This window comes from Myodes glareolus, chromosome 22, assembly GCF_982192425.1.
Source record: "Myodes glareolus chromosome 22, mMyoGla1.1, whole genome shotgun sequence".
In the NCBI taxonomy this organism is placed as follows: Eukaryota; Metazoa; Chordata; class Mammalia; order Rodentia; family Cricetidae; genus Myodes; species Myodes glareolus.
In genome coordinates this window covers 35,928,114-35,954,812 of record NC_142047.1, presented here as the reverse complement: position 1 = coordinate 35,954,812, position 26,699 = coordinate 35,928,114, and the positions used below count along the sequence as shown (strand labels likewise).

Sequence of the window (26,699 nt, the reverse complement as noted above, 5' to 3'; positions counted from 1 at the left end):
TCACTCACTCACTCGTTCGATAAATAGGTTCTTCAACGCCCACTAGGAGCCAGGACATGGTGGTAATCACTTCTGAGATCTCTGCCTCCACAATGCTTAGAGACCACAGTCAGGTTCCTTAATCTCGCCTTAAGCACACACAGCTTGCTTGCTATCTGGTGCCAATACAAGGCATGAAAGGAATTGGCCAGAAGCTTGACACAGTGGAAAGAGGGCAGGTTATCTATAGAGAAGGTGCTTGAAGCATGACTTGCTGAAGGGGTGACTTTAGAGCTAGCCAGAGGCCTAGAGACACCAGTTTTGAGACTTCTAGAGAGGCTCAACCTCTGACCACAAATGTGTGCCTGGGTAAAAGTGATGCTTTACAAGGTTAAGGAGAAAGTACCTGGTCAGATAACCATAAGAACTGGAAGTCGGGCGGTGGTGGCACACACCTTTAATACCAGCACTTGAGAGGCAGAGGCAGGCGGATCTCAGTGAGTTCAAGGCCAGCCTACTCTACAAAGTGAGTTCCAGGACAACCAGGTCTATTACACAAAGAATCATTGTCTTGAAAAACAAACAAACAAACAAAAAACCAAAAACAGAAGAAAGAAGAAGAAGAAGAAGAGGAAGAAGAAAAAGAAGAAGAAGAAGAAGAAGAAGAAGAAGAAGAAGAAGAAGAAGAAGAAGAAGAAGAAGAAGAACTGGGAAGAGAGGCTAGAGAAATGGTTCAGTGGTTAAGAGCACTGGCTGCTCTTCCAAAGGACCTGGGTTCAATTCCTAGCATACACAGGACAGCTTACAGCTGTAACTCTAACTCCAGGCTAGGGGATCTGATACTCTCACACAGACATATATGTAGACAAAATACCAATGCACATAAAACAACAACAAAAAAGAACTGAGGGGAGAGGGAGTATGGGCATTCACAAGGGCATTCAAGTCCAGCCTGGGAGGATGAAGATGTAGGTATCCCAAGAGTCTACCTAAACTGGATTGGTGAGATCAACCTTCAGGACCAGGGTCAGGGTCAGAAATCTGGGGACCTCTTAAAATTCATCAAATCAATCCTGAGTATGCCTGCCTGACATACTTCAAAAGATGAAGCGCTACAGGGAAGTCAGGGGTGGAGGTTCAGGGACATAGGGTTGGAGAGAGCTAGTAGCATCTGATTAGTAGGAGAGATAGAGGATTGGAGTCAGCTGTTTACCCCATGGGGGTCAGTCAGGCCAGTTCTCTATTCAACTATAACCCATTTCTTGGAAGGGCCAGCCTTTCAGCCCTGGCCTTGGAGATGAGGCTTTAGCCTGGAGGGCCAATGTGTGTTTCCAGTATGCATATCCAGAGTTTACCAGGTTAGCCACTTATATCCCAGGGAGCAAAATCTGTAACTCCACAGAAAGTAGTACCCAATGAGAGGTGAATGCATGTATGGTATGGCTATGTGCCCTGATTTATTAGCCAGATAATAAATCTGACTCTACGTGGGAAGCTGAAGCTGGCTGAAAAGGTGGGGGAGGGATGGGGGTGGGATGGTTAGGCTTCCGACTTCCCTTTGTCCTTTCCAGACCCTAACTATTTTCTCCAACCACCCCAACTTTCAGTGTCAGCTCCAAGAACCTGTTTATGTGACAGGAAGGGGGCCTGAGGTCTTTAGAACTGCAGAGATCTGGGTAAGAGGCAAGTAGGAGGGGTTCCCTAGCGCCCCCTACCCCAGTTTAAAGGTCTGCTTGCCATTCCCAGGAGCCTTTCGGTTCCCGCAGACGCCTTCGGGTTCCCAAAGGTCTTCCCTCCCACGAGCTGGTTGACACGGTAGGCAGACCACTCTGCCGGGCTACCCGCGAAGGTGGAGCGAGCTGTAGGCGCCCCTTAGGGGTGCGGGAGCCTGGGGGAACGCAGGAGGTGGGGCCCGGCGGGGCGGGGCGGCGGGGCGGAGGGAGGGGCAGGCGCCGGCGGCGGCGACAGCGGCAGCTGCGGCGCGAGCAGGCCAGGCAACGCCGAGAGCACCGACAGCCCGAGGTCCTTGAAGCCCAGCGCAGCCATGTGAGTGTCCGCGCCGTTTCCGAATAGCCATGGCCGGGAGAGGGGGCGGGCGGTGGATCCCGTGCCTCCCGCACCCGCGCCGCCCAGCGACTCCCGGATCTGCGACCGGGTCCCGCCTCACCCCATTCTCGCGACCCGGATCGCGCGGTGTCTTTCCTCCCCCACCCCCACGCCCGGCGCCGTGGACACAGCTTCGCCCCACAAAAGCCGCCGCCTCCGGGTCTGCCGCGCCCGCCGCCGCCTTCTTCCCTTCCGCGCAGGCCGCGGCGGCCGTGCCCCGGGGCTCCGCGGTGGGCAGGCCCGAGGGCGAGCCTGCGGCGCCTATGGGGCCTGGGATTAGCTTGCTCCCCCCCCCCCCCCCAGCTTGTGCTGCCCACGGCGCGACAGGAGGCTGATCTGAGACTGGGAAGGGGGCCACAAGGTGCAGGGAACCTCTCAGATGAGCTAGTCTTCCCGGCCCTTCCAACCTAAGCTGCTTTGAGGCCAGGCTCGAGATGACTGAGCCTGCCCGAAGCCACACTCCCCACCCAAATCAAAGCTGAAGCCAGAGAAGGTCGCACTGGTGGAGGTCGGTGACCAGACTCTCTCCCTGGGAATGGAAGCTGCTATGGGAACTCAGCAAATAGTCAGAACTGAGCATCCTGTAGAACTGGTTTGGGGAAGGGGTTGTTCGCCTGGACTAGAGCCCCCGTTTAAGTCAGCCCCAACACCCTCTGTCCTCCTATCCCGAGTTAAGCCTGAATCTGACCTCTCTTACCGGCCCTTCCAGATCAGTTCTGATTTATGTACAGACTGGACTCTCGTGTGTACAATCTCATATAATAATAACGGTGCCCTGGCCACCATGTGTGTGACTGCGTGCGTCTTGGGTCGGCTGTATTCAGCTGACATGCAGTCTTTTGAGGAGGTCTATGAGTATCTGGTAGGTGTGCGTACTGGGCCTGAGAGGTTAGCATCGTTCTCAAGGTCACACAGCTGTGTCGAGGAGAAGCAAGAATTTGATCTGATTTTTTGCCCCTGCACTATCCACCATCCTAGTATTGTCAGTGGAGGTGGATAGGGAGAGAAAATGATAATAGAGCTACATAGCACTACAGCCGGACAAGGACTGGCATGGCTCCCTCGTCTACCTCCTAACCGGTCCGCGTCCTGTGGGCAGCAGAGCGGGATGAGCAGTCCCGGGGGTCTGGGTTTGGGTGAGAGGGAGGAGAGCACACAGAGCTTTGGATTAGGCTTATGCCTAGGTGGAAAAGCAGGCGAGAAAAGCGAGGGTGAGTCAGAGCGTTCCCAATCCGCCACCGCTGGGATTCGCGTCCTAGCCAGACCCAGCTGGGGGAGGCTGTCCAGCTCCCAGAGCGCGGCGGGACAGAGAATGTGACCAGCTGACCAGGGAGGAGGCCGGCAGGAAGTGAGGCCACCAAGCAGTCTCCACCCGGTTCCGGGGTGGGGGGGGTCCTACGCCACGGCAGGCCCCCTCCCCTTTTTATTGCCAGTTCTGGTTGGTGGCTGCCAGATGACGTCAGCAGCTAGGTTTGGGGCAGTTGCCATGGAGACAGGGACGGGCTCCTGCGCGCGACCCCCTTCTCCCTCCCAGTCACCCTTTTGCCTGGGTTATTTATAGCTTCTGTTTACCTCAGTCTGCTGTGGCCCTACAGCTGAGAGGGGCTGGACCCAGAGACTCGCGGAGAGGCTATGGCTAGTGTCACCGACCACTGCACAAGGTGGACAGTACTGTCAGTCGTACTTTCCGTCCCTCGCAGGTGTATTCATTAGTCTTGGCACACAGGAGCTATTGGGGGGCGTCTATAAAAACTGGATTCACGCAGGCAGTTAAGATTCCATTCCCTGCCGGGTGGTGGTGACACACGCCTTTAATCCCCGCACTTGGGAGGCAGAGGCAGGCGGATCTATGTGAGTTCGAGGCCAACTTGATCTACAGAGTGAGTTACAGGACAGACTCGAAGGCTACACAGACAGAGAAACCCTGTCTCGAAAAACAGAAAGAAGGAAAAGAAGGAAGGAAGGAAGGAAGGAAGGAAGGAAGGAAGGAAGGAAGGAAGGAAGGAAGGGTTCCGTTCACTGTTGAGTTGCACACCTCATAACCTTTAGGACCTGGATTCTTCCCCATGTCCAGAACACAGTGTGGCCTTGACAGGAGCTAAGGCTCCCGTCTCTTAGCAGCCAGCACCCACCAGTTGAGATAGTTACTCTTCATTAGGTAGGGATGGGAGTAGGTGTCAGCCTTTCCATCCACCTCAACGGGGGACGAGACTGCCTCCCCCAGAAGTGGTCAGTTAATTGTACATTCTCCGTGGCCATTTAATTGGTGAGGTGGGGTGTGGCGCTGGTGTTCCCAACAGTTACTCATGGTTCCTGAGTATAGGGGTTAAGTGGCAGCAGAGCTGCTGCCAGGGACAGAAAATGGATGGAATAACCCATATACTCTGAATCCAAAATCCCAGGACACCTCCACCCTGTCCCAGTCCCAGGGAGCAACCCCTGACCCATGCATATGGTATGTGATGTAATGAACTGGGAAAGGAAAAGAGAGAATCAGGGTAGACCCAGACTTGTGTCCTAGGATCTACCCCTCCAGTAGGTCAGGATCCTGTTCCGAAGACTGGGCAGCCCAGCTTCTGCACTCAGCCCCTTCCTTCACTTCCCAGATGCTCAGGTCTTGGTGGAGGGCTCCGGAAATTACAGCAGAGGGCAAGCAGGTAGGTCCCAGGTCCCAGAGAGTAGAGACTGGTGGGAAGATAGATAGGATCTCCTGGAGAACTACCATTTAGCTATGTGGCCTTGAGGGTCAGAGAGAGGAGGCTATAGAGGTGCCAAAAAGGGGGAAACAATCCAGAGCAGGCTTCCTCGAGGGAGAAGTTAGGGAGACAGAGGAACAAGGAGAGGGAGTTAGTTAGGCTAAAAGCGGTGAAGTGAGGGGACGACTAGGCATGTAGCTCACTGGTAGAGTGCACTCGCCTAAGAACCTAAGGTTGAACCTAGCAACACCACACACACACACACACGCGCGCACACACACGTATGCATGCACACACGCACGCACGCACGTGTGCGCGCGAGCGCTAGTGGAAAGGGGCATGGGGGGGATAGAGTTTGCTGCCCAGATGCTAAAAACCTTGAGTGTGGCAGGAGGGGTCACAGTTGCTACAGAGAAGGACAGGGCCAGGAAAGAAGCATAGGACTTTATTCATAGGACAGGAGGTAGCTGTGGATTTTTCTTTTTCGAGACAGGGTTTCTCTGTGGCGTCTTTCAAGCCTGTCCTGGAACTAGCTCTTGTAGGCCAGGCTGGCCTCGAACTCACAGAGATCCGCCTGCCTCTGCCTCCCGAGTGCTGGGATTAAAGGCGTGTCCTGGCAATTACTCTGTAGCTCTCATTGGTTTTTTAGTTTGTTTGTAATTTTTCATAAGAGTATGAATAGAGAGATTTTTAAAGGTTTAGAATCTTAGATCAGAAAGTCTAGGCTTGAATCTGAGCCCTGTGTAATCTTGGGTAATTAATAATCATTAATAATAGCTAATACTTGCTGTGTACTTCTCCCTCCCCTAAACACTCCCCGTAGATGGAGATATCTCACTTCATGCTTCCGGCAGTGGTGGTTATTATCCTTATGAGTATCTGAAGTCCAAAAGCTTAAGAAGTGTCTTGGCCCTGTGAGTTTGAGGCCAGTCTGGTCTACAGAGCATGTTCCAGGATAGTCAGAGCTACACAGGAAAACCCTGTCTCAAGAACCAACCAACCAACCAACCGAGCATCTCACCCGAGGTCACATACAGACAGTTCACCTCAGCTGTGAAGTAGGGCTAGTGAGACTTACCTACATAGGCTTCTTGCTGCAATTAAATGATCTTCGTTCAGCATATTGCCTGACATTCAGTAAACACTCAAGAAGGGACAGGATTGTTTGTTATTGTTGTTGTTTTGGGCATGGTTGGTGACGGGAATTTTCAAGAGTGTCTTAGTGAATAAAGAATGGTTGATTGCAGGATAGGGAGAGACAGGGAGACTATGGGAGGCTGCTTGGGCGCTAGGATAAAGTTGGTAATAGATCGGACCTGCTGTGAGGGTGCAGATTCTAGAGATACACTCTGTATGTGTGTATGTATGTACGTATGTATGATGTGTGTGTTGTGTGGTATATATATATACATATATATATATACCATATATATATATATATATATATATATATATATATATATATATATATACCTAAGGACTTTTTTTAAAAAAAAATTTTTTTTTTTTTTTTAAATTTTGCCAAAGGGTCTTAGTAAGTTAGCCAGGCTGGCCTTGAACTCACTTTGTAGTTCAGGTAGGCTTGAATTTTTGGTCCTTCTGCTGCAGTCTCCTAGGTAAATGGTATTTAAGCTTGTACCCCCAGGGCTGGATCCAGAGGCGTCTAAAAGCTTGATCTGTCAAGAGTGGGTGACTGAGTGGAGGTTGAGTGTAGCTCACGGCAGGGCCAGGGATGACTCCCAGTTTCTGTTTTGAACACCTGGGCAAATAGATAAGAGGACTGTCATGGGATGGTTAGAACTTGGACAAGTGGTCAGTTCAGTCCTGTGACCTCAGACTCAGCTCTTCTCCCTTTACAGGCTACTACACAGTGTCAGTTAGTTTGTGGGTAGACATCTGGGAGGCAGTTGGATAAGCAGGTCTAATGCTTACAAAGAGTGGTTTGGTTGAGGATAGATAAGGATGCAGAGAGGTACATAGCCCAAGGGTTGGGACAATGTAATCTGTTTGAGGACAAAGAGAGAAACGGGTCCTCTGTGGGAAAACAAATGTGTGGTGAGTATTAGGCAGAAAAACAGAAGTATGTGTCTTCCTTTTTTTTAAATTTATTTTTATTTTGTGCACATTAGTGTTTTTCCTGCATATATGTCTGTGAGAGGGTGTTGGATCCTGGAGTTACAGACAGTTGTGAGTTGCCATGTGGGTGCTGGGAATTGGACTCAGGTCCTGGAAGAACAGTCAGTGTTCTTAACTGCTGACCATCTCTCTAGCCCCACTGCTTCTTGAAATTCATGGAAGGAAGGGGTTAATCAAGAGGAAGGGAACCATGGAGGCCAGTACTTTATTGAGATAGAGCAGGAGAAGGACTTTAGATACTGGGTTGATTCAGCAACAGAGAAGTCATTGTTGACCTTGTCAAGACAGTCACAGGAGGGGTGGGTGCAAAAAGCCAGCCAGCACGGGAAGAGGAGTAGGTGGGTGTGGTAAGGAAATGGAGGTGGACCATTTTTCCAGAAACTTGACTCAGAAAGGAATGGAGCAATGGGGTGAGGAATGGGGTAGCTAGAACAAGACACATTGGGATGTAATTTATTTATTTTATTTATCTATTTTGCATGTGTTGTGTGTTTTTTTGAGATAGGGTTTCACTGTTTAACAGTCCTGGCTGTCTTGGCATCTGTTTTGTAGATGAGGCTGGCCTCGAACTCACAAGAGATCTGCCTGTCTCTGCCTCCCAAGTGCTGGGATTAACGGTGTGCACTACCACTGCCCAGCTGTAATTTATTTTCTATAGTTACTCATTCGCTGAGTGCGTGTGTGCGTGTGTGCATGTATGTGTGTGTTTTGTTGGGCATCGAATCCAGAGTTTTGAGCATACTAAGCATATACTTTGCCATTGAGCTACATTCTAGATTCCCTGTATAGTTATTTACTTAAAATCCAACTGTATAGTGCAATCTAATGTATGCAGAAAGTTGCTAGGAACAGTGGCATATACCTAGGGTCCAAGCGTCTCAGAGGAGAAGGCAGCAAGATTGCTTGAGCCTAAGAGTTTTGAGGCTAGCTTGGGAAGTATAGCTAAGACATCATCATTCCTTCCCCACCCCCCTCCTACAGAGGTCTGTCCTAAATGTACATCATGATACATTTTAATTTTTTTTAAGATTTATTTATTCATTATGTATACAGTATTCTCAGTACTCTGCCTGCAGGTCAGAAGAGGGCACCAGATCTCATTACAGATCATCATTACAGATGTCACCCACCATGTGGTTGCTGGGAATTGAACTCAGGACCTTTGGAAGAGCAGGCGGTGCTCTTAACCACTGAGCCATCTCTCCAGCCCCTATGATACATTTTGTAATGGAGCCACACACCTATATATGACTGGGAAATAGAACCCACAGCAGGAAATATAACATCGCTAACACTTCGGAAGACCCCTTTTGCCTACTTTCAGTTACAGCCTAAGGATGACTACTGTCTGAATTAGGGTTTCATTATTGTAGTAAAACACTACAACCAAAAGCAACTTGGGGAGGAAATGGTTTATTTCATTTTCTACTTCCAGGTTCATCACTGAGGGAAGTCAGGGCAGGAACTCGAGCAGGGCAGGGACCTTGAGGCAGGAACTGAAACATAGCCACAGAAGAATATGGCTTACTGTCTTACTGCCCGTGGCTCACTCTTTCTTACACACCCCAGGACCACTTGCTAAAGGGTAGCACCACCCCCAGTTGGGCTGCGCATTTCCACATTCATCATTAACCAAGAAAATGCAGAGCCAGTTATGGTGGTGCATGCCTTTACTCCCAGGAATCAGGAAACAGAGGCAGGCAGATCTCTATGAGTTCAAGATTAGTCTGATCTACATAGCAAGTTTCAGGCCAGTCAAACAAGGCTACATAGCTAGATCCTGTCTAAAAAAGGAAAAGGAAAGGGGCTGGAGAGATGGCTCAGAGGTTAAGAGCATTGCCTGCTCTTCAAAAGGTCCTGAGTTCAATTCCCAGTGACCACATGGTGGCTCACAACTATCTGTAACAGGGTCTGGTGCCCTCTTCTGGCCTGCAGGCATATACACAGACAGAATATTGTACACATAATAAATAAATAAATAAATATTTAAAAAAAAAAAAAAAGGAAAAGGAAAATGCTCCTTGCCTACAGTCCAATCTGATGGAGACATTTTTCAGTTAAGATTCCCTCTTCCAAGATATGTCTAGATTTGTGTCAAGTTTACCAAAACCAACCAGGACAATTATAATCTGACTTCTGCCATCACAAATTGGTTTTATGTGATTTTTCTGTTTTTTGAGACAGAGTCTCATGTAGCCTAGGCTAGTCATGAACGTCTGATATGCCTGCCTCCTGATAATAGGATGCAACACCACACTTATGTACTTTCTCACCTGTTTGTGAAATTCATTGTCAAGGGAACCATACATATTGCCTTACTTGTGTTTTATGTCTGTCGCTAGTTGATATACTGTAAGATTCATTCATATTACTGAATGTGTTTGTTTTTTGGAGACAGTTTCTCTGTAGCTTTGGAGCCTGTCCTGGAACTAGCTCTTGTAGACCAGGCTGCCCTCAAACTCACAGAGATCCGCCTGCCTCTGCCTCCCGAGTGCCGGGATTAAAGGCGTGTGCCACCATCGCCCAGCTATTTTTCATTGCTTTTACCACATAGTGATTCTGTCATTACTGATGGCCTTTTGGATAGTTTTCAGGCTTGTTTTCACGGTTAGTGTAAGAGTGACTGAATTTACCGGTAAGTTGAAGCGAAAGCCTGAGACACCCATCTTCTCTGAGAAGGCAGGGAGAGAAAGACTAGCACCACACAGGATAACTCCCAGGGAGGAAGTGAGAACCGTCTGAGCTTGAGTACTGCACTGATTCCAGCTGCTATGCCAAGACCTCCCGGCTCAATTCAGGATGAGTGGTAAGAGCAGCAGGAACAGGGAGTTGATTTGCCAGGTTTGGTTTCTGCCACGCAAGACAGAGTGTAGAGTGCTGAGGATACTAACAGCAGGCAAGAGATAAAAGGGTGGCTTTGGGGGCTGGAGAGCCGGCTCAGCAGTTAGGAGCACTGGCTGCTCTCCCAGAAGTCCTGAGTTCAATTCCCAGCATCCACCTGGTGGCTCACGATCATCTATAATGAGATCTGGTGACCCCTTCTGGCCTGCAGGTGTATATGCAGGCAGAACACTGTATATGTAATAAATAAAAAAAGGGATACTTAAAAAAAGGGTGACTGTAAATGCAGGCTGGGAACAGGGTGTGCAGAGAGGTAAGGGAAGGAAGGTGGGAGGGAGCTGGAAGAGAAAGCAAGCAGAGGCGGACTGTGATCTCTGTGCACAGTGGTGTCTGAAATTCTGGGCTGTTTCTCCAGTGACTGGCACATGCTTGCCATTCAGTGGGTAGCTGAATAAATGACTGTGTTCAGGAGACCAGAGGTCTCAGGTAGCAAACAGATATGGTGATGGTGATGGTGAGAAACTGATGATTATGGACAGTGAGGTTTAGTATGGACAGTTAGGAAAAGGGCATTCCAGAGTATACGATAAGGCTAGGGTGTTGAGTATGGGAGCTAAAAGATGCATAAAGGCTTGTATTAGGTGAGCAGTCCACGGGAATGCATAGTTCATGCTGGATGTGGACGAAGGATATTCAAATAAGAGATGCTGGGATCAAGAAAGCTGGTACCAAGGGAATTGGACTTGTGGGGAGAGCCAAGGGTAAAAGAACACCTCAGTCGTAGCTTCCACTATAGGGGAAGCCCTGGCTGGGTAGTGGACTTGATCCTTTTCTCTAGGCCCAAGAGAAGGGAGCACCCCTTTGTGGGTGTAAAGATGATGCAGGGGGCTTTGGAGTTGCTCCTCCTCGGTGTCTTGGAGTAACACATGATATGTGATTGATCTAGCTCCTGCCCCTTCAGATCATCACTTTCCTCAGCTTCTACAGAGTCCTTATTATCCAGTGTCCTCCACTGCCACAATGCCTGCACTCAACACCTCCAACTTCTTGCTTTCCCCCTTCACACACACAGAACCCTAATTCCCAAACCCTCTTTATGTTTACTCTTTTTCTCTGCAGCCTGGCAGCCACTTTTGAACATATTTCTTTTTTTAAATTTATTTTTATTTCTTATGTATTGGAGGTTTGCCTGATGTATGTATGTATGTATGTATGTATGTATGTATGTATGTATGCGTGTGTATGTATGTATGCGTGCGTGAGAGAGAGAGAGAGAGAGAGAAAGAGAGAGATCCCCTGGAACTGGAGTTACAGTTGTGAGCTGCCATGTGGGTGCTGGGAATTGAACCTGGAACGCTGGGAGAGAAGCTAAGCCATCTCCCCAGCCCTTGCACACCTTTCTATCACTGTCCCACTAGTCTCAGTCTGTCCTTCCATATTCATTCTGGGGTTCAACTCCCTTCACAGGCGCTCCTAACCCCAAACAATGTGCCAGCCTACTCCGGAGGAAAGCCCCTAGTCACCCCTTGCAGAGGCCAGGCAGACCGAGGTCGGGTGCCCCCCTAGTCCGGGGGATCAGTCCCGCCCCATCCCGGCTGGCTGAGTCAGGAGGCAGGAACTGGGCGGGCGGGAGGCGCCTAGAGCTGCCGAAACCAGGGCCAGAGTCGCTGGCAGTGAGCTTGGAGCCCAGCGGGGCTAGTACCAAAAGTCCCAGGCCAGCGGGACACAGTGGGTGAGCGCGGGTCGGGGACCATCCGGAACCCACCATGAACTCCAAGAAGAGAGGTAGGACTCGGCTTGGAGCTTCAAAGGCTCTAGAGATGGCCACAAGGGATACAGACGGGATTCTGGGGGCCTAGGATGCGTGTTTCGTTGGAGTAGGTTGGGGTGGCGATTCGGTCGGGACTCCTTTCCTCCCACGGTAGGAGAAGCGTGCGTCCATGACTCAGTTTCCAAGAAGGGTCTATAGAAAATTGGAGGAGGCGGGGCACTTCTCTCGGCACAGCCCCCCACTCTGGGAATCCCCGGGCGCCGGGAGGACGCTGGTGTCAAGGCGCCTGCGAGTTGGTGTGAGTTGGGCGGTGGGTTACAAACCTGCACCGGCCAGGCCTGTCTCTCGGCTCTACTGAGATCCTAACCCGCGCCCCGCCCCATGACCTTCCACGGCCTCCCGGGGTGGTGGCACCCGAGCTTTCGGCCACTTGGGGGGGGGAGCAGGCAGGGGAAGGGCTGGGGATGCTGCCCCGCCCCCGGGTAAACAGGCGCTTCCGCACATTCTTCGCGCGCCCCGCCCCTTTCCTGCTTCTTCCCAGCTGGAGGAGGGTCCCCGCGCGACCCCCCCTTCCTGCCCCGCGACAGGCGGAGCCCTCACCTCCGCAGGAAGTAGGGGCAGAGCGGAGGCCACGCTGAGTCCGAGGCCGAGTCGCCTGCCACTGCCCTGTCATTAGCGAGGGGGCCAATGAGGCTAAGACTACCAAGGCTGGAGCCCATTGGGGCAGCTGTTCCTGGTGACCAGGGAGGGCCTGCTCCAGCCCTGGGACCCAGTCACGGGAAGGGGGCTTCTTCGGGGACCCGATTGGTGCTGGACACACACCCCCGCCACCCCCAGGGAGCCCCGCGCGGACTCATTCCATGATGTCCCTGTCGGTGCGGCCGCAGCGCCGCCTGCTCAGCGCCCGGGTCAGTAGGAGCCAGTCCTTCGCAGGCGTCCTCGGCAGCCACGAGCGCGGGCCCAGGTACGCGACAAGGGGGTTAATGGTGTTGAGAGAGTTAGATGGGGTTGGGCACTGGGTGTGTAGTGAGGGTTTGGGGGATTCTTGCTAACCCCTTTTTAAAGGCAGTCTCTTCTTCAGGAGCTTCACGGTCTTCAGCCCACCAGGGCCCCCACGGAAGCCTCTAGTGCTCTCCCGAGTATCGAGGATGTTTTCCGTAGCCCACCCAGCCCCCAAGGTGCCACAGCCAGAGCGGCTGGACCTGGTGTATGCCGCCCTTAAGCGGGGATTGACGTAAGCAACACCCTCCTTGTGCAATGTCCCAGGATTCCATCTAAAGTTTCTGCAAGTTTGAATCTTCCCCAGCTATGCACCCTTTTCCTACTACCAGCATCCTGTCAGCTTGAGGCTGGATAAGTTGACTCTTGTCACTTTGCCTTTCCCCTAGGGCCTACTTGGAAGTGCATCAGCAGGAGCAGGAGAAGCTCCAGGGCCAGATCAAAGAGTCCAAGAGGAATTCCCGCCTAGTGAGTAAATGACAGGGGATGCCCTGAACCAGTGTCTCTCTCTTGCCTGTATAGAGTAGGGTCTGGGCAAAGCAACCTTGTATGATATTGAGCTGTGTTCTGAGGTGAGCTGGTAGGTTACTCTGTCCCAGCCTCTTGAAATGCACTTTCTGCTTGAGACCTAGTGCCTTACTCAAAGAAACGTCCAGTGTGAGAGTTCAAGGCCTCGCTCATGACAGCAAGAGATTATATTGTAGGCCAGGGTTCTTCCTGGGAAGGCAGTTGTCAAAGGAGGAAACGATTCTGTTGACTCCTGAAAAATAGCTGGATAGACAAATACGTTCCTGGGGTCCTCCCGACGCCTTCTAAGTATCCCTTCTTGTCTCCCTCTGTAGGGCTTCCTGTATGACTTGGACAAGGTGAGTGGATATAGAATGGTGTTGGAAGAGGGTTGGCTCACAGGGAGAGGAAAGAGTCCTAAGACTTAGGCTCTTTCTGACTCGACTCTCCCTTAGCAAGTCAAGTCCATTGAACGTTTTCTTCGACGGCTGGAGTTCCATGCCAGTAAGGTACTTGTACAGCATGCATGCAGAGTGGGATGTGGGTTTGGCTATCACAGGGAAAGCGGAGAGGTCCAGTGTGGGCAACCCCAGTGGTGAGTCTCAGTCGCCTGCTGCTACCCCTGTTACCACCTCCCCAGATTGACGAGATGTATGAAGCATACTGTGTCCAGCGGCGGCTCCGGGATGGTGCCTACAACATGGTCCGTGCCTACAGCACGGGGTCCCCCGGGAGTCGAGAGGCCCGGGATAGCCTGGCTGAGGCCACTAGAGGGCATCGAGAGTACACAGAGGTGAGCAACGAGGACCACTGTGGTAGAGGCACAAGGTGTGGGCTGGTGAGAGAGGACCGGTTCTTCATTTCCTCATGTTCCTATCCCTCCTTCCCAGAGCATGTGTCTTCTGGAGAATGAGCTAGAGGCACAGCTGGGCGAGTTTCATCTCCGGATGAAAGGTAATGAGTTGTCGGAGCAGAAGAGAGGCAGGAGTGGGTATGCTTAAGGCCCTCAGCATGGCTCATCTTCTCCTTTCTGTGCCCAGGGCTGGCTGGCTTCGCCAGGCTGTGTGTAGGCGATCAGTATGAGGTATGAGGTTGTACTGAGAAGACCGGGGTGGGAGGAAGGGCCACAGTCCCAAGAGCTGCTTCACGCTGCCTGTCACCCTAGATCTGCATGAAATATGGCCGCCAGCGATGGAAACTGCGAGGCCGGATAGAGAGTAGTGGGAAGCAGGTGTGGGACAGCGAAGAGACCGTCTTTCTTCCGCTGCTCACAGAGTTCCTGTCCATCAAGGTGATTTTCCTGACTGGATCCACAAGACAGCTTGACCCCGTTATCCTGTGAATTTCTTGTAAAGATCTCTCCTAAGGCCCTCATTCCTGTAGTCCCTTATAGCTCTCTGGCCCTGTAAATGTGACTCCATGACCTCCATAACCCTCTTTATGTGGCCTTGAAAACAATCTTTGTAACTCCTCTTCCTCATGACTTTGCTACTGAGACCTTCTCCCGAACTTCTGAACTTGTGAATATGAGATTTCCATTGAACTCCCATGAGAGTGTGACCCTATAAGTCCAGGGACCCTACCAGCTTGGACTTCTATGACACTCATGCTCCCAGATGGCCTCCATGGCCCTGTGATCCCTGGAACTCTCATCCTCCTGTAATCTGTACACCTGTGACCCTGTGACTATCTTACAGCTTCTAAGCAAACTCAGATTTCTGGATGCCCTGAAGCTCATTAGCTCCTACACTCACTCATGTGACCCCTCCGTGCACTCTTGGCTACAGGTGACAGAACTGAAGGGCCTGGCTAACCATGTTGTTGTGGGAAGTGTCTCCTGTGAGACCAAGGACCTGTTTGCTGCCCTGCCTCAGGTTGTGGCTGTGGACATCAATGACCTTGGCACCATCAAGCTCAGCCTGGAGGTCATATGGAGGTTGGTAGAGGTGAAGGGCTTTTACCAGGGCAAAAGGAAGGTGGTGGCATGGCTAATGACCTTTTCCCTTCACAGTCCCTTTGACAAGGATGACCAGCCCTCAGCAGCTTCTACAGTCAACAAAGCTTCCACTGTCACCAAGCGATTCTCCACATACAGCCAGAGCCCACCAGACACACCCTCGCTTCGGGAGCAGGCCTTCTATGTGAGTCGAAATCCAGGTCCCAGATCTTACCATCTCCCAGAGTCTTTTTGGTGTAACCCTGAAGTGTTTCTTTCTCTTAGAACATGTTACGGCGGCAGGACGAGCTAGAGAATGGGACGGCATGGTCCCTGTCATCTGAATCTTCAGATGACTCGTCCAGCCCACAGCTCTCAGGCACTGCTCGACATTCATCAACTCCCAAGCCCTTGGTGCAGCAGCCAGAGCCCCTGCCCATCCAAGTTGCCTTCCGAAGGCCAGAGCCCCTCACCTCTAGCTCCCTGGAAGAAGAGCCAGCTGTGGCCCCCGCCCTGGTCAATGGGCATGCCCCTTACAGCCGGACTCTCAGCCACATCAGTGAGGCCAGTGTGGATGCTGCCCTGACTGAGGCTGTGGAAGCAGCGGGCTCAGAAAGCCTGGTCTCGGGACCCAGCCCACTTGTATATTCAGATTCCGCCCATGTGGAGCATCTCAATAGTGTTCCTCCTATCCCAGACACTCGCCATTCTGCCACAAGACCCACCCCAACCACAACTGGCCCTGCCCCAACATGTACAGACCCTGCCTCATCTACGCCGCTAGACTTAGTTCACAAAGCCACAAACTCTGACCCTTCTGAGTGTCCAAGCCTCACACATACAAGCTCTACTTACAGTGCTGTAAGCGCTGCCAACAGTGTTCCAAGCCCAACTTCCACTACTGTAGATTCTACCCCCAAACCCATGCCCTCCATTCTCGCCACTCCAGGCTCTAGCCCCAGTGTACCAGACCCAATCCAGGCTACCACAAGCCCTCCTCACACCACCCCGAGCCCCACCCATACCACTGCCAGTCTCACCCACACGACCGCCAGCCCTACACACAGCACCCCAAGCCCCATGCACAGCACCCCGAGCCCCATCCACACCACTGTAAGTCCTACTTGCACTACTCCAAGCCCCACCAATGCCACTCCGAGCCCCAGTCATAGGACCACTAGCCCTACTCGAAAAACTGGGGTATCAACTCATACCACTACAAGTCATACCACCAGTGCTGTGGACCCCGTCCAGATCACTACAAGCCCCATTTCCTCAACGGGAAGCCCTTCTCCTTCTATAGACCTTGCTGTAAGCTCCAGCTCCTCCGTAGACCCTGCACTCCCAGGCACTGAACCTCTGCCTTGTAGCCACCCAGCCACCACTCCCTACACTAAAATAGACGACCCCACAGCATCCTGCACCTCTTACCAGAGTCTTGCTTGTTCTGGTTCAAAGTCCCTCATAAGCCCTGCCCCAAATTCCCCAGAACAAGTTCCTAAGAGTCCAAGTTCCTCTCCCTCATCCGCTGTCCCTGCACCCCAACATTCAGAACTTAGCCAGGCCACAGCTGCTCAAGCCCCAGTCCCTGAAGCAACCGAAGGAGCTGGGGACAAAAGGCTTGAAGAGGCCCTGGGGACCCTAATGGCTGCCTTGGATGACTATCGTGGTCAGTTCCCTGAGCTGCAGGGCTTGGAACAGGAGGTGACTCGCCTGGAGAGTCTGCTCATGGTAAGGAGGCTGGGCTAGGACAGCACAGAGAGAGCTGCCAGCCAGTGGCAGCAGCTCTGACCCCTTTTACAATCTCAGCAGAGACAAGGCCTGACCCGAAGCAGGGCCTCCAGTCTTAGCATCACGGTGGAACATGCCCTGGAGAGCTTCAGCTTCCTCAATGATGATGAAGATGAAGATGACAGTACTGGGGCCAGGTAAGGCCAGACTGGGAACTAGTTGGGCAGGGAGATATGAAGCGGAAGAGGTAAAGCAATGTAAGGCAGAGGAGGGGGAGGTTGGGAGAAAACGCAAGATGGGGACTGGTGAGGTGGGGCTTGTGGCACCTCCCCCTTCTGCAGTTGTGTTTTTTCCTTGTATACCTCGTGTACCTTTGATGCCCATGTCACCTTCATCGATCCCAGTGTTTCTGGTCACCCTGCTCATCTCTGCAATGTCTGCCTCCCCTGCAAGTCCCCATCAGCTTGTGAGCCTCCTGCCTCTCTTCTTTCCCTTGACCTCACCGTGGACCCACCCTGTGAAGGAGCCCTTTCAGTGCCTCACCATGTGCCCTGTGTCTCCCAGTATCAGCCCCCTCCATCACGACCCCGACTCTCCCGGAGGCTGCGGCCTCTCAGCTCTCATTCTTGGAGTAGACTTTACCGATTCAGATTTGAGAGTCGCACCTGGTCCCTCCTCCCTTTACGACTTCCTAGGTTCCAGTCCCAAGCCCTGCGTCCCTCCCAGTCCACGTTTTATAGACCATCCCGCCTGCAATCCTACTGGCGCCCATCTCGGGTCCGGCAGCCCCTTTCTTCTTAGCAGGGATAGCAAAAGGTAGACTGACTATAAGATCATGTTACTTACTCATTGCGGCCTCATCCTCCTGGAAGTCTCTGCAAACTTACCTGTGTCGTATTGTCTGAGTCTGCACTTTGTTCTTCCGTTCTGGGTGGGAGGAGCTTAATAAAAATAATATCTGGTGACCAGAAGGTGATGTGTGTTGTTGGGGTGCTTGATCCATTTTTCTCTCAGGCCCACAAGCAGCCCAGAGGCTGTGGCAGAGGACAGATTAGACTCATCAAATGCCCAGTCTCTAAGCACAGGGTGTCCTGCCCTGGATGCTACTTTGGTCCAGCACCTGTACCACTGCAGCCGCCTCCTGCTGGTGAGGGGATAACCCCCCCCCCCAACCCTTGCCCCAGGGAGCCCTGCACTCCAGTCCTGGTCCTCTAAACCTCTCAGTTCCACACACCAGTGCCCCAGGGTCCTGGGCATTTGGCTCCTATGCATGTAATGCCTCCTATGCTCTTCCTGTTTCAGCCCCTCCCAATGCATGCTGGGACCTGTACTCCCCTGACTCTATCCTCCCCAACCCTTACCATGAGGTCTAAATTACTTGGCAACCCCTGTCCTTTAGAAACTGGGCACATTTGGGCCCCTGCGCTGCCAGGAGGCCTGGGCCCTAGAGCGGCTGCTGAGAGAGGCGCGTGTGCTCGAGGAAGTGTGTGAGCACAGCAAGCTATGGGGGGCCGCTGCCACCTCTGCCCAGGAAGGTAAAGGCCCCTTGGGCTTGGACTGGTGCCCACCTGGAGTTCATGCCTGACCTTTTCTCACTTACATGCCCACCCCTCCTGCCTGACCTGCTCTGTTGCTGATGGCTTTTCTCACCCTCCCCCCACAGTGGTGCAGTTCTCAGCCTCTCGGTCTGGCTTCCTGACCTTTTGGGACCAGTGTACAGAGGGACTCAGCCCCTTCATCTGCCCCGTGGAGCAGGTGCTCCTCACTTTCTGCAGCCAGTATGGTGCCCGTCTTTCCCTGCGCCAGCCAGGCTTAGCTGAGGCTGGTGAGTGGGCTGCCTACCTGCCCCTTCCTTCCTTTCCTAGCTTCCATGTCAGCCCCTACTGACGGTCAAATTGAGCATTGAAGAGAAGTGGTGATTGCTCGTTCTCAGAGTAGGGGTGGACAAGGAGTCCCTGGGCTTGAGCTGGACCAGGGACATTCTCTTCCCACCTAGAGACTTGCGTCTATCCCAACTCAGGCTGTGATACTGTCTCCTGCAGTGTGTGTGAAGTTCCTTGAAGATGCCCTGGGGCGGAAGCTGCCTAGGCGGCCCCAACCAGGCCCCGGGGAACAATTCACCGTTTTCCAATTCTGGAGTTACGTAGAAGCCTTGGACAGCCCCTCCATGGATGCCTATGTGACAGAGACTGCAGAGGAGGGTGAGGCAGTGGCCCTGGTCACAGAATGCTGACCCCAGGGATGGTCATGAGGGTGTAAAAGATGGGATCATGAGGACAAAGTCACCCCAAGAGTTTTTACCAACTTGTGCCACCCCCTTTTAGTGTTACTGGTACAGAATCTGAACTCTGATGACCAGGCTGTTGTACTGAAAGCCCTGAGGTTAGCACCCGAGGGGCGCCTGCGAAGGGATGGGCTTCGGGCTCTGAGCTCCCTGCTGGTCCATGGCAATAACAAAGTTATGGCTGCGGTCAGCACCCAGCTTCGGAGTCTTTCACTTGGTCCTGTCTTCCGGGAAAGGGTGAGTTTGGCAGTCTTGTGGGTAAGGTGAGGGCTGAGGACGTCCAGTGGCTAAATCTGCCCTCCCACCCTTGCCCAGGCTCTTTTGTGCTTCCTGGACCAACTTGAGGATGAGGATGTACAGACTCGAGTGGCCGGATGCCTGGCTTTGGGCTGTATCAAGGTGATCCCTGCCAACCTACCTACCTACTTTCCTACCTACCACTTTCGCTCCAGGGCTATTCCTGCTTGTTATACTGAACTTGCCTCAATGTTTTGTTCCCTCATAGGCTCCTGAGGGTATTGAGCCCCTGGTGTACTTGTGCCAAACAGATACGGAAGCTGTGAGAGAAGCTGCCCGGCAGAGCCTACAACAGTGTGGTGAGGCTGGGAAGTGGGAGACATGAGATCTGAGAACACCTTGGCTGTGGGGAGTAGGGTGAGGTAATGCCAGGCGTGGGAAGTCCTGGAGGATGTCAGGGCCACTCTTGATCTTATGCTCACACGTTATAGGGGAAGAAGGACAGTCTGCTCATCGGCGGCTAGAAGAGTCCCTGGATGCTCTGCCTCGCATCTTTGGGCCCAGCAGCATGGCCAGCACAGCATTCTGAACTCTAATCACCGGCTCCCAGTGTTCCTTCCCCCATTTTCAGGGCTCACCAGGCACTGGCAGGGAGGGTGAGGGCTGGTTCCAGACACCTCTCCCCACAAATCCCTATGAATGAAAATCTAATATATTCTTTTGTTACCCCTGGGGTTGGTAGAGTGCCTGAATGAAGTGCCTCCCAGCCTTGGTTCTGCATATCCTTTGCCACAGTGTCGGGGGCTTGGCTGTATCTTGCTCTGCCTCACCACATCCCTTGGTTTTGTATTTTATTTACAGAGTTTTACAGAAAATAAAAAAGCAAAATGCGTTTCCTACATGGCTTGCTGCACTTCTGAACCTCTGCTCCAACACCTTCTGGTGTGCTCTTCCGGCACTGCTGTGCCCACACTCCAGCTGTGACAACATCGTGTGCATTTGCCCTGGAAATCCTGGTGGAAGAAAGCCCATACAGTCCAGGGTTGTGCTTGGAGAAGAGACACAGAAGGGAAGGGAGCTCTGCTCTGCTCAACAGGCTGAACCTGCATCTGGGCCTGGGAACTACAGGCCCTGAGTGGATCCAAGCAGCTGGCCCAGAGAAGGCTCAAACTGCATATTGTAGACTAACTGTGGCTAGAGGGCAGAGAGAAAGAAAAGCTAGCATGGCGTGCCTGAGCTGTTGCCACCAGGGGGCAGCAGAACTGCATCAGTGGGTGTTAGCTTCTGCACGGGGCCCCTCTGACGAGGCAGCTTCCTACTACGGAGCTTTAGGAGCAACTTTAGGGCTGTGGGGAGAAGCGGGAATCCTTGCTTAGGGGAGGAGTTAGAGCCTGGGAGACAGGAGACCCGGATGGCTGCCCCGTGAACCAAGACAGCAAGGCCACCTCTTTCCCTGCAATAACTAACTGTGAACTCTGTGGCCCCCAACAGCCAGCAGACCTGTGATGAGGAAGTAGGACTCCCAGGAGAGGGCCTCCCTGCCTGCAGCACAGAAGTATGTTGTTAACCTGTTAGGAGACCTTTGGGACTGGCTCTGAGGGTTGGGTGGGATTTCAGGATGGCAGGCTTTTGCTAAGAAGGTCCCAAGGGGTTTCCACACCCATGGCTGGAGAAATGGACCCTCCATCCTCCTACTAGGATTTCTATTGTTTAGAGAAACTGGACATCCATAAGGTCTCCCAAGCTTGAGCCCTCCCTGGTGTCCCAGTACCTGTGGTGTTACAGCACAGTAGTGTGACACTGTGTGCACAAAGCTGTCATGGGGGGAGCGCTCAGGAAGACCCAACAGTTTCCTAGGTGGGGGTGGGGTGACCCAGATCCCTGGGGAGCCTTACCCCAGTGTTTTAGAACTGCCTATGAAGAAGTTTTTGGCTGGGCCTTCACCACCTGCTGTGGAGGTCATGCTGAGCAAAAGTAACGGCAACAGGAAACACCTGTGAGTGGATACTGGCAGTTTGCTATAGTCTGGTGGGGGTGGGGTAAGGCGCACACAGACAGCCCTTATACACTGGCATAGCTGGGCAGGATAGGGCAGTTCAGCTTTTTGGTTGGTCAGCTGGGGTAAAATGGAGTAGATAAAACAGTCAGGTGACAGACCACACCACTGCCTATAACCGGTCACAGTTTGGAGGCAGTCCCAGAACCACCAGTAGACTCCCTGTAGGCAGGCCTAAAGGCACAGAAAATGTCCACTGGCAGGGCAGGACTGTTGTGAGTGATGGGGAGAGAGTGGAGTCCAACCTTGGCTGAGCAGGGAGTAGGAATGTGAAGGCAGTGACTGGGCCAGAACACCCTCATAGCACAAACCACGGACAGTGCCTGACAAGAAATACAGAGTGGGAAGGTGTCATTACTTCAGTCCGTCACTGAATATCCATCCCCGTTCTCCAAAACAGAAGGAACAAGACCCCTCTGTCTTCTACAAGGAGGGTACTAGGGCCAGCCAGAGCCTAGGCGTCTGTCCTAGCTGAGGAAGAGTGGGAGCAGAGTGGAGAGAAGCTGGAATCAGAGCACAGCCAGGGGAAGAACTATCAAGGTCAGGAAAAGACTTCAGGCCTTTGCCCTTCAAGACTTCTGGGCTTGAAGCAGTGTGGACCAACCGCAGGACAACCACTCTCAATTCACAACCTCAAGTCAGGCTGGCTGGTCTCCTAGCCTGACAGTAAGGGGGCACACATGGGGCATCACTTTTACTTCCTACCCTGCTGTCCTGCAGGCTAGGGAGACATTTGTTCTTCCAGTTCTGATTCAGGACTGTTGGGAGCCTGCTATCTCAGGTGGTGGGAGGTTGATGATATTATCAAGAGTCACAGGTATCGGCAAGGAAAGTGTGCACCTAGAGGGGCAAATGGAAATGGGCTTCTAAGGCCAATAATGTGATGATGGGTTTTGTCATTTAAGACCACCTAGGTCACAGTCATGTCTTATTCATTATCTTCAGAGCGCTGCAGAGGAAACTGACGTGTGCAGGTTGCAAAAAAGGACCAGGCTGAGGTGGCTCAGGATACAATTTATTGTGTTGGTGGCTGCAGGAGTTTCCTTCCATTCCTCTCCTTTTCTCTTGCCCTCTTCCAACCTTATCTTTTCTTGTTTCTCACTCTTCTTTTCTCATGCATTCAAAGCTTCAGTGAACCAAAAAGAAGAAAAAACATGTTTATGAAGGCAAAGAAGCAGATGGGCTGGCACACGGGAAGAGGACTGCTTCCTGGTCTCCCCCACAGAGCGGGGGTACCTTCCTTGTACGTTTCTGAGCCTGGTATGTGGGTACAATTTTTTGGATGCCAGCACATGAGATGTTCTCTGCTTTCCCTCCATCCCCTCAGAAAGAAGGCTCTTGTGGGTAGCTGGAGAGATAACTCAGCAGTAAAGAACACTTAAATGTTCTTGCAGAGGAACTGAGCTCAGTTCCCAGCATCCACAAAGTTGTTTGCAACCTTCTAGAGGCACATCCATCCATACATGCAAGTAAAACCTCATGCACATAAAATAAATCTTTTTTTCTTTTTCTTTTTTTTTTCAAAGCTGGGTGGTAGTGGCTCATGCTTTTAATCCCAGAACTCAGGAGGCACTGGCAGGTGAATTTCTGTGAATCCAAGGCCAGAGTCTGGTCTACAGAGTGAGTTCCGGGATAGCCAGGGCAGTTACACAGAGAAACCCTATCTCAAAAAGCCAAAAAAAAAAAAAAAAAAAAAAAAGAAGAAGAAGAAGAAGAAGAAAAAGGGAAAAAAAAAGGCTCTTGACTTGTTGGCTTGGATGCTGGGCTAGCTTTTCTGAACCTGGATAATATGAGAAGGCAAGATTGAAAGGCTCCTCTAGAAGTTAAAGCACAACATGTCATTTAGAAAATAAAGCTGTCAATGGCCTGCAGTGACAGCCATTAGTCTAAAGTTGACGCTAAAATTCAAGGCCCAGTTGCCTCTTAACTCATGATACATCCCAGGAGCATAGATGTCCAGTAAATGCTGACTTAGAACAGCTGATTAGCGGATGCTTTGCTGCGGCTACCAACGATCTGTTCCTAGCTAACTCCTCTGACCTCTTCCTCCTGTGCAGGCACCCCCTTAAATAGCACTCCACTGAGTTCTACTCTCTTTAAACACATGGCTTCCATCCACATTCTGAGGCTACTGTCAGTCATTTTGTTTTTACTTTATTTCTAGACACTTGTGAATCCAGTTCCAGACTGGATACTTCCTTTTGAACACTCAAAGCATTTTAAATTCAACAACCCAAAGCCTACTCCTTGTCCCTCTTGGACTTATTCTCCACAATACAGAATGATTTCTAAAACTCAAATCTACCTCTACAGTAATTGTTTACAGAAAACCCCAGCCCACTCGACCTTGCTCTGGCAGCCCTTTGAGTCATTCCAGGCTGGATTGTCATTTCTACTGGAACTGCTCCCCATGCCCTGGAGCTTGACTGAGCTTTCTGCAGGGCTTGCCTAGACCTGGTGCCACTCCTCCTGTGGTCCATTATTTTCACTTCTCCATAGCCTTGCTCAAGCCAACCCCCTAAAAACCTTCAACTTCAACATTACATGTTTCTTTAAGAGTTGTCACCTCACTGGGGTACACTGGCAAATGCTTGGAGTAAGATTGTTGTGGGGCTGGAGAGGTGGCCCAGTGGTTGAGGTCCTCTTCCAGAGGATCTGGGTTCAATTCCCAGCGCCCACATGGCTGCTCACAACTGTCTGTAAACTCAGTTCCAGGGGACCTGACACCCTCACAAGGACATACATGCAGGTAAAACGCCAATGTTCATAAAATAAAAGTTTTAAAAATAAAGTGAAATAAAAGGATTGCTGTGATTTCAAAGCCAGCCTGGGTAATACGGTGACTTCAAGGCCTAGTTGGTCTGTATTACCATTCTGACAGTTGCAACTGCTTCAGTGTATGTATCATTACTCTGGTGATTCCACTAAGCGGTTGGCAGCATAAGCCTGAGGATGACCCCCAGGGGCCTGACTGGTCCTTTCCAGTCTTGTGAGTTCTAGTCTTGTTTTTCAAGACAGGGTCTTTCGGTAGCCCTGGCTGTCCTGGATCTCGCTCTGTAGACCAGGCTGGCCTTGAACTCAGAGATCCGCCTGCCCCTACCTCTCAAGTGCTGGAACTAAAGGCGTGTGCCACCACTGCCAGGCATTCCCCTACATTAAACAATGCTTTATCAGTAGTCTTCATACTCTTGTGGTTCAACCACTTAAAGTGCACAATTTGCTGGACATGGTGTACAGGCCTGTAATTCTAGTACTTGGGAGGCTAAGGCAGGAAGATCAGGAGTTTAAGGTCATTCTCGGGCAACATAGTAAATGTGAGGCCAACCAAGACTACTTGAAATTATGTCCCAAAACAAAACAAAAAAAAATAGCACTACAATAAAGCATCTAACATAATAGCTTTGGATATATTCAGAGTTTTATACCAAGGACTATAATTTTAGAATATTTTTATCTATCCATAAAAGAATGTAACTTCCTTTTAGCTATCATTCCCAGGGTCCCTGCATTCTCTCACCTCACCCCCCCCACCAGGCCTAGACAATTAGAAATCTACTATTTCCTTCTATGAATTTTTTTCTGCTGTACATTTTTCATAAAGGGAATCAGATTATGTCTTTCCAACTTACTCAGTTGGGAGCCATCTAAGAACTTCCCTGAAGGTTAATTCAGTGAGTCTGCCATGGATCCTGACAATTACTATTTGATCATCCTGCATTTCCTTGTTTTTGTTTGTTTGTTTTAGACAAGTTTTCATTATATAGCCATAGTTGGTCTTGAACCTGTAATCTTCCTGCTTCCACTTCCTGAATGCTGAGACTATAGGTATATACCATGCCCAGCTCTTTACCTCTATTACCTAAAGCAGGATCCGTACAAAGTGGACAAGAAATGTCTTTCAGGGCTCTGAGTGGGATCCCTGTAATCCACATGGTAGGGGGAAAGGAACCTGCTCCTGCAAATTATCCTCTGACCTCCACACTCTCAGGCAGACAGAGGCACACACATAAATATATCACACATACACACACACACACACACACACCATATAAAACATACAGTTTTTCGAGACAGAGCCTGTCCTGAAAGACATGCACACACACACATACACAAAAGAAATGTCTTCTAAGGCCAGGAGGGCCTTATTAGTTCATCCCTGTAATCCTAGCATTGAGAGGCTGAGGTAGAAGGATTTCTTTGAGTTCCAGACCACGCTGGGCTATAATGTGGGATCCCATCTCTAAACACAATAAACAGAAATGCCTTTGGATGTATATATCTACAATCTGTTACCTCTGGGCTTCCTAGATCCAATTACATCTTCCTATATCCCAACTTATGTCTTACTCTATCTCAATGCAACCTCTAAACATTTTAGGACGTAAGTAACGTATGTTTACTGTAGAAGAATCCTTAAAATTCAGCGCAGCCCTTAGGAGCATCTCCTGTCTCCCTCCAGCATTACCTGTCTAGAGCATAAGGCTGGGTTCAGTTACTCAGGACGAACTTACAGACTAAATCATAGCTCCAAATGCCTCTGCTATCTGTCTGCCAAAGTTGTCTGAAATATTCATCATTAAAGCCCTTTTGATGTAGCTCAGAGGTTAAAGGTGCTCTCTGCTCTGATGAATTTGATTACAGCTCCTCCTATGAATTGAAGCCATAATATCCAGCTTGTCTTGGGGGCAGAAATTGTTTTGTCCCTTCTAAACAAATCATATGGAATTAAGGAAATGAGAGTTCAGTGTTCAGTGAAAGGGCACATGCTTAACAGGCACAAGGTCCTGTACTTAATTCCTGGCCGAGACATCTCCTCCTCCTTCCTAGGTAGCCTTAGAGCTATAGCATCATCTCCAGAGGACTGCCATAGAAGCAGAAATGTTGAGCTAGTGGTGTGGTACACACCTGTAATTCTAGTACTCGGAAGGCTGATGCAAGGCAATAATTTGAGTTGGGCGGTGGTAGCACATGCCTTTAATCACAGAACTGAGGAGGCAGAGGCAGGCGGATTTTTATGAGTTCAAGGCCAGCCTGGTTTACAAGAGCTAGTTTCAGGACAGGCTCCAAAGCTACAGAGAAACCCTGTCTCAAAAAAATATTTTTTTTTTGAGCCTAGAATTTCAAAATCAGGTGGTTAGTAAGACAAAGAAGGAAAGGAGGGGAAATGGAAAGGGAAGGGCAGGGGAGGAAAAGGAAGGAGAAAGATGTTATTTGAAATTGGGCCTGGTGGTAGAGACTTATAATCTCAGCTACTCTAGCGCCTGAAAAGTTTAAGACCAGTCTGGATTACAGAATTAATTTAAGGTCAGCAACTTAGTAAAATATCAGGCTTTAAAATAAAATGCAAAAAAGAGCTGGGGATATAGGTCAGTGGTAAACCATCTGCCTAGTGTGCCCAAAGCCATAGGTTCATAGGTTCC

At 50.9% G+C, this 26,699-nt stretch overlaps 2 protein-coding genes across 10 annotated transcripts in view; one reads left to right on the top strand and one right to left on the bottom strand.

Moving 5' to 3' along the window:
* Window positions 1–26,699, bottom strand: part of Agrp (agouti related neuropeptide) — a 72,868-nt gene that overhangs the window by 30,545 nt on the left and 15,624 nt on the right. The window lies entirely within an intron of this gene.
* Window positions 1,903–25,874, top strand: Ripor1 (RHO family interacting cell polarization regulator 1). Of its 7 annotated transcripts, XR_015735940.1 has the most exons (23): window positions 11,389–11,543; window positions 12,367–12,493; window positions 12,611–12,763; window positions 12,918–12,996; window positions 13,371–13,394; window positions 13,491–13,544; window positions 13,676–13,828; window positions 13,926–13,989; window positions 14,076–14,119; window positions 14,201–14,326; window positions 14,823–14,971; window positions 15,047–15,176; window positions 15,257–16,702; window positions 16,781–16,899; window positions 17,717–17,849; window positions 18,102–18,237; window positions 18,366–18,527; window positions 18,745–18,903; window positions 19,027–19,223; window positions 19,302–19,385; window positions 19,492–19,582; window positions 20,085–23,163; window positions 23,196–25,874. XR_015735940.1 is itself a non-coding variant. In XM_087900253.1 (22 exons), the coding sequence occupies exons 2-22, from the start codon at window positions 12,390–12,392 to the stop codon at window positions 19,810–19,812; spliced, it is 3,705 nt and encodes a 1,234-aa protein (XP_087756379.1). In that variant the 5' UTR covers window positions 1,903–2,025; window positions 12,367–12,389; the 3' UTR covers window positions 19,813–20,122. The 7 variants fall into 7 exon arrangements, 6 of the variants coding, with proteins under 6 accessions (XP_087756379.1, XP_085537797.2, XP_085537796.2 ...); XM_087900253.1 differs by lacking the exons at window positions 11,389–11,543; window positions 23,196–25,874 and adding an exon at window positions 1,903–2,025 and having other exon boundaries at window positions 19,715–20,122; XM_085681669.2 differs by having other exon boundaries at window positions 20,085–25,874.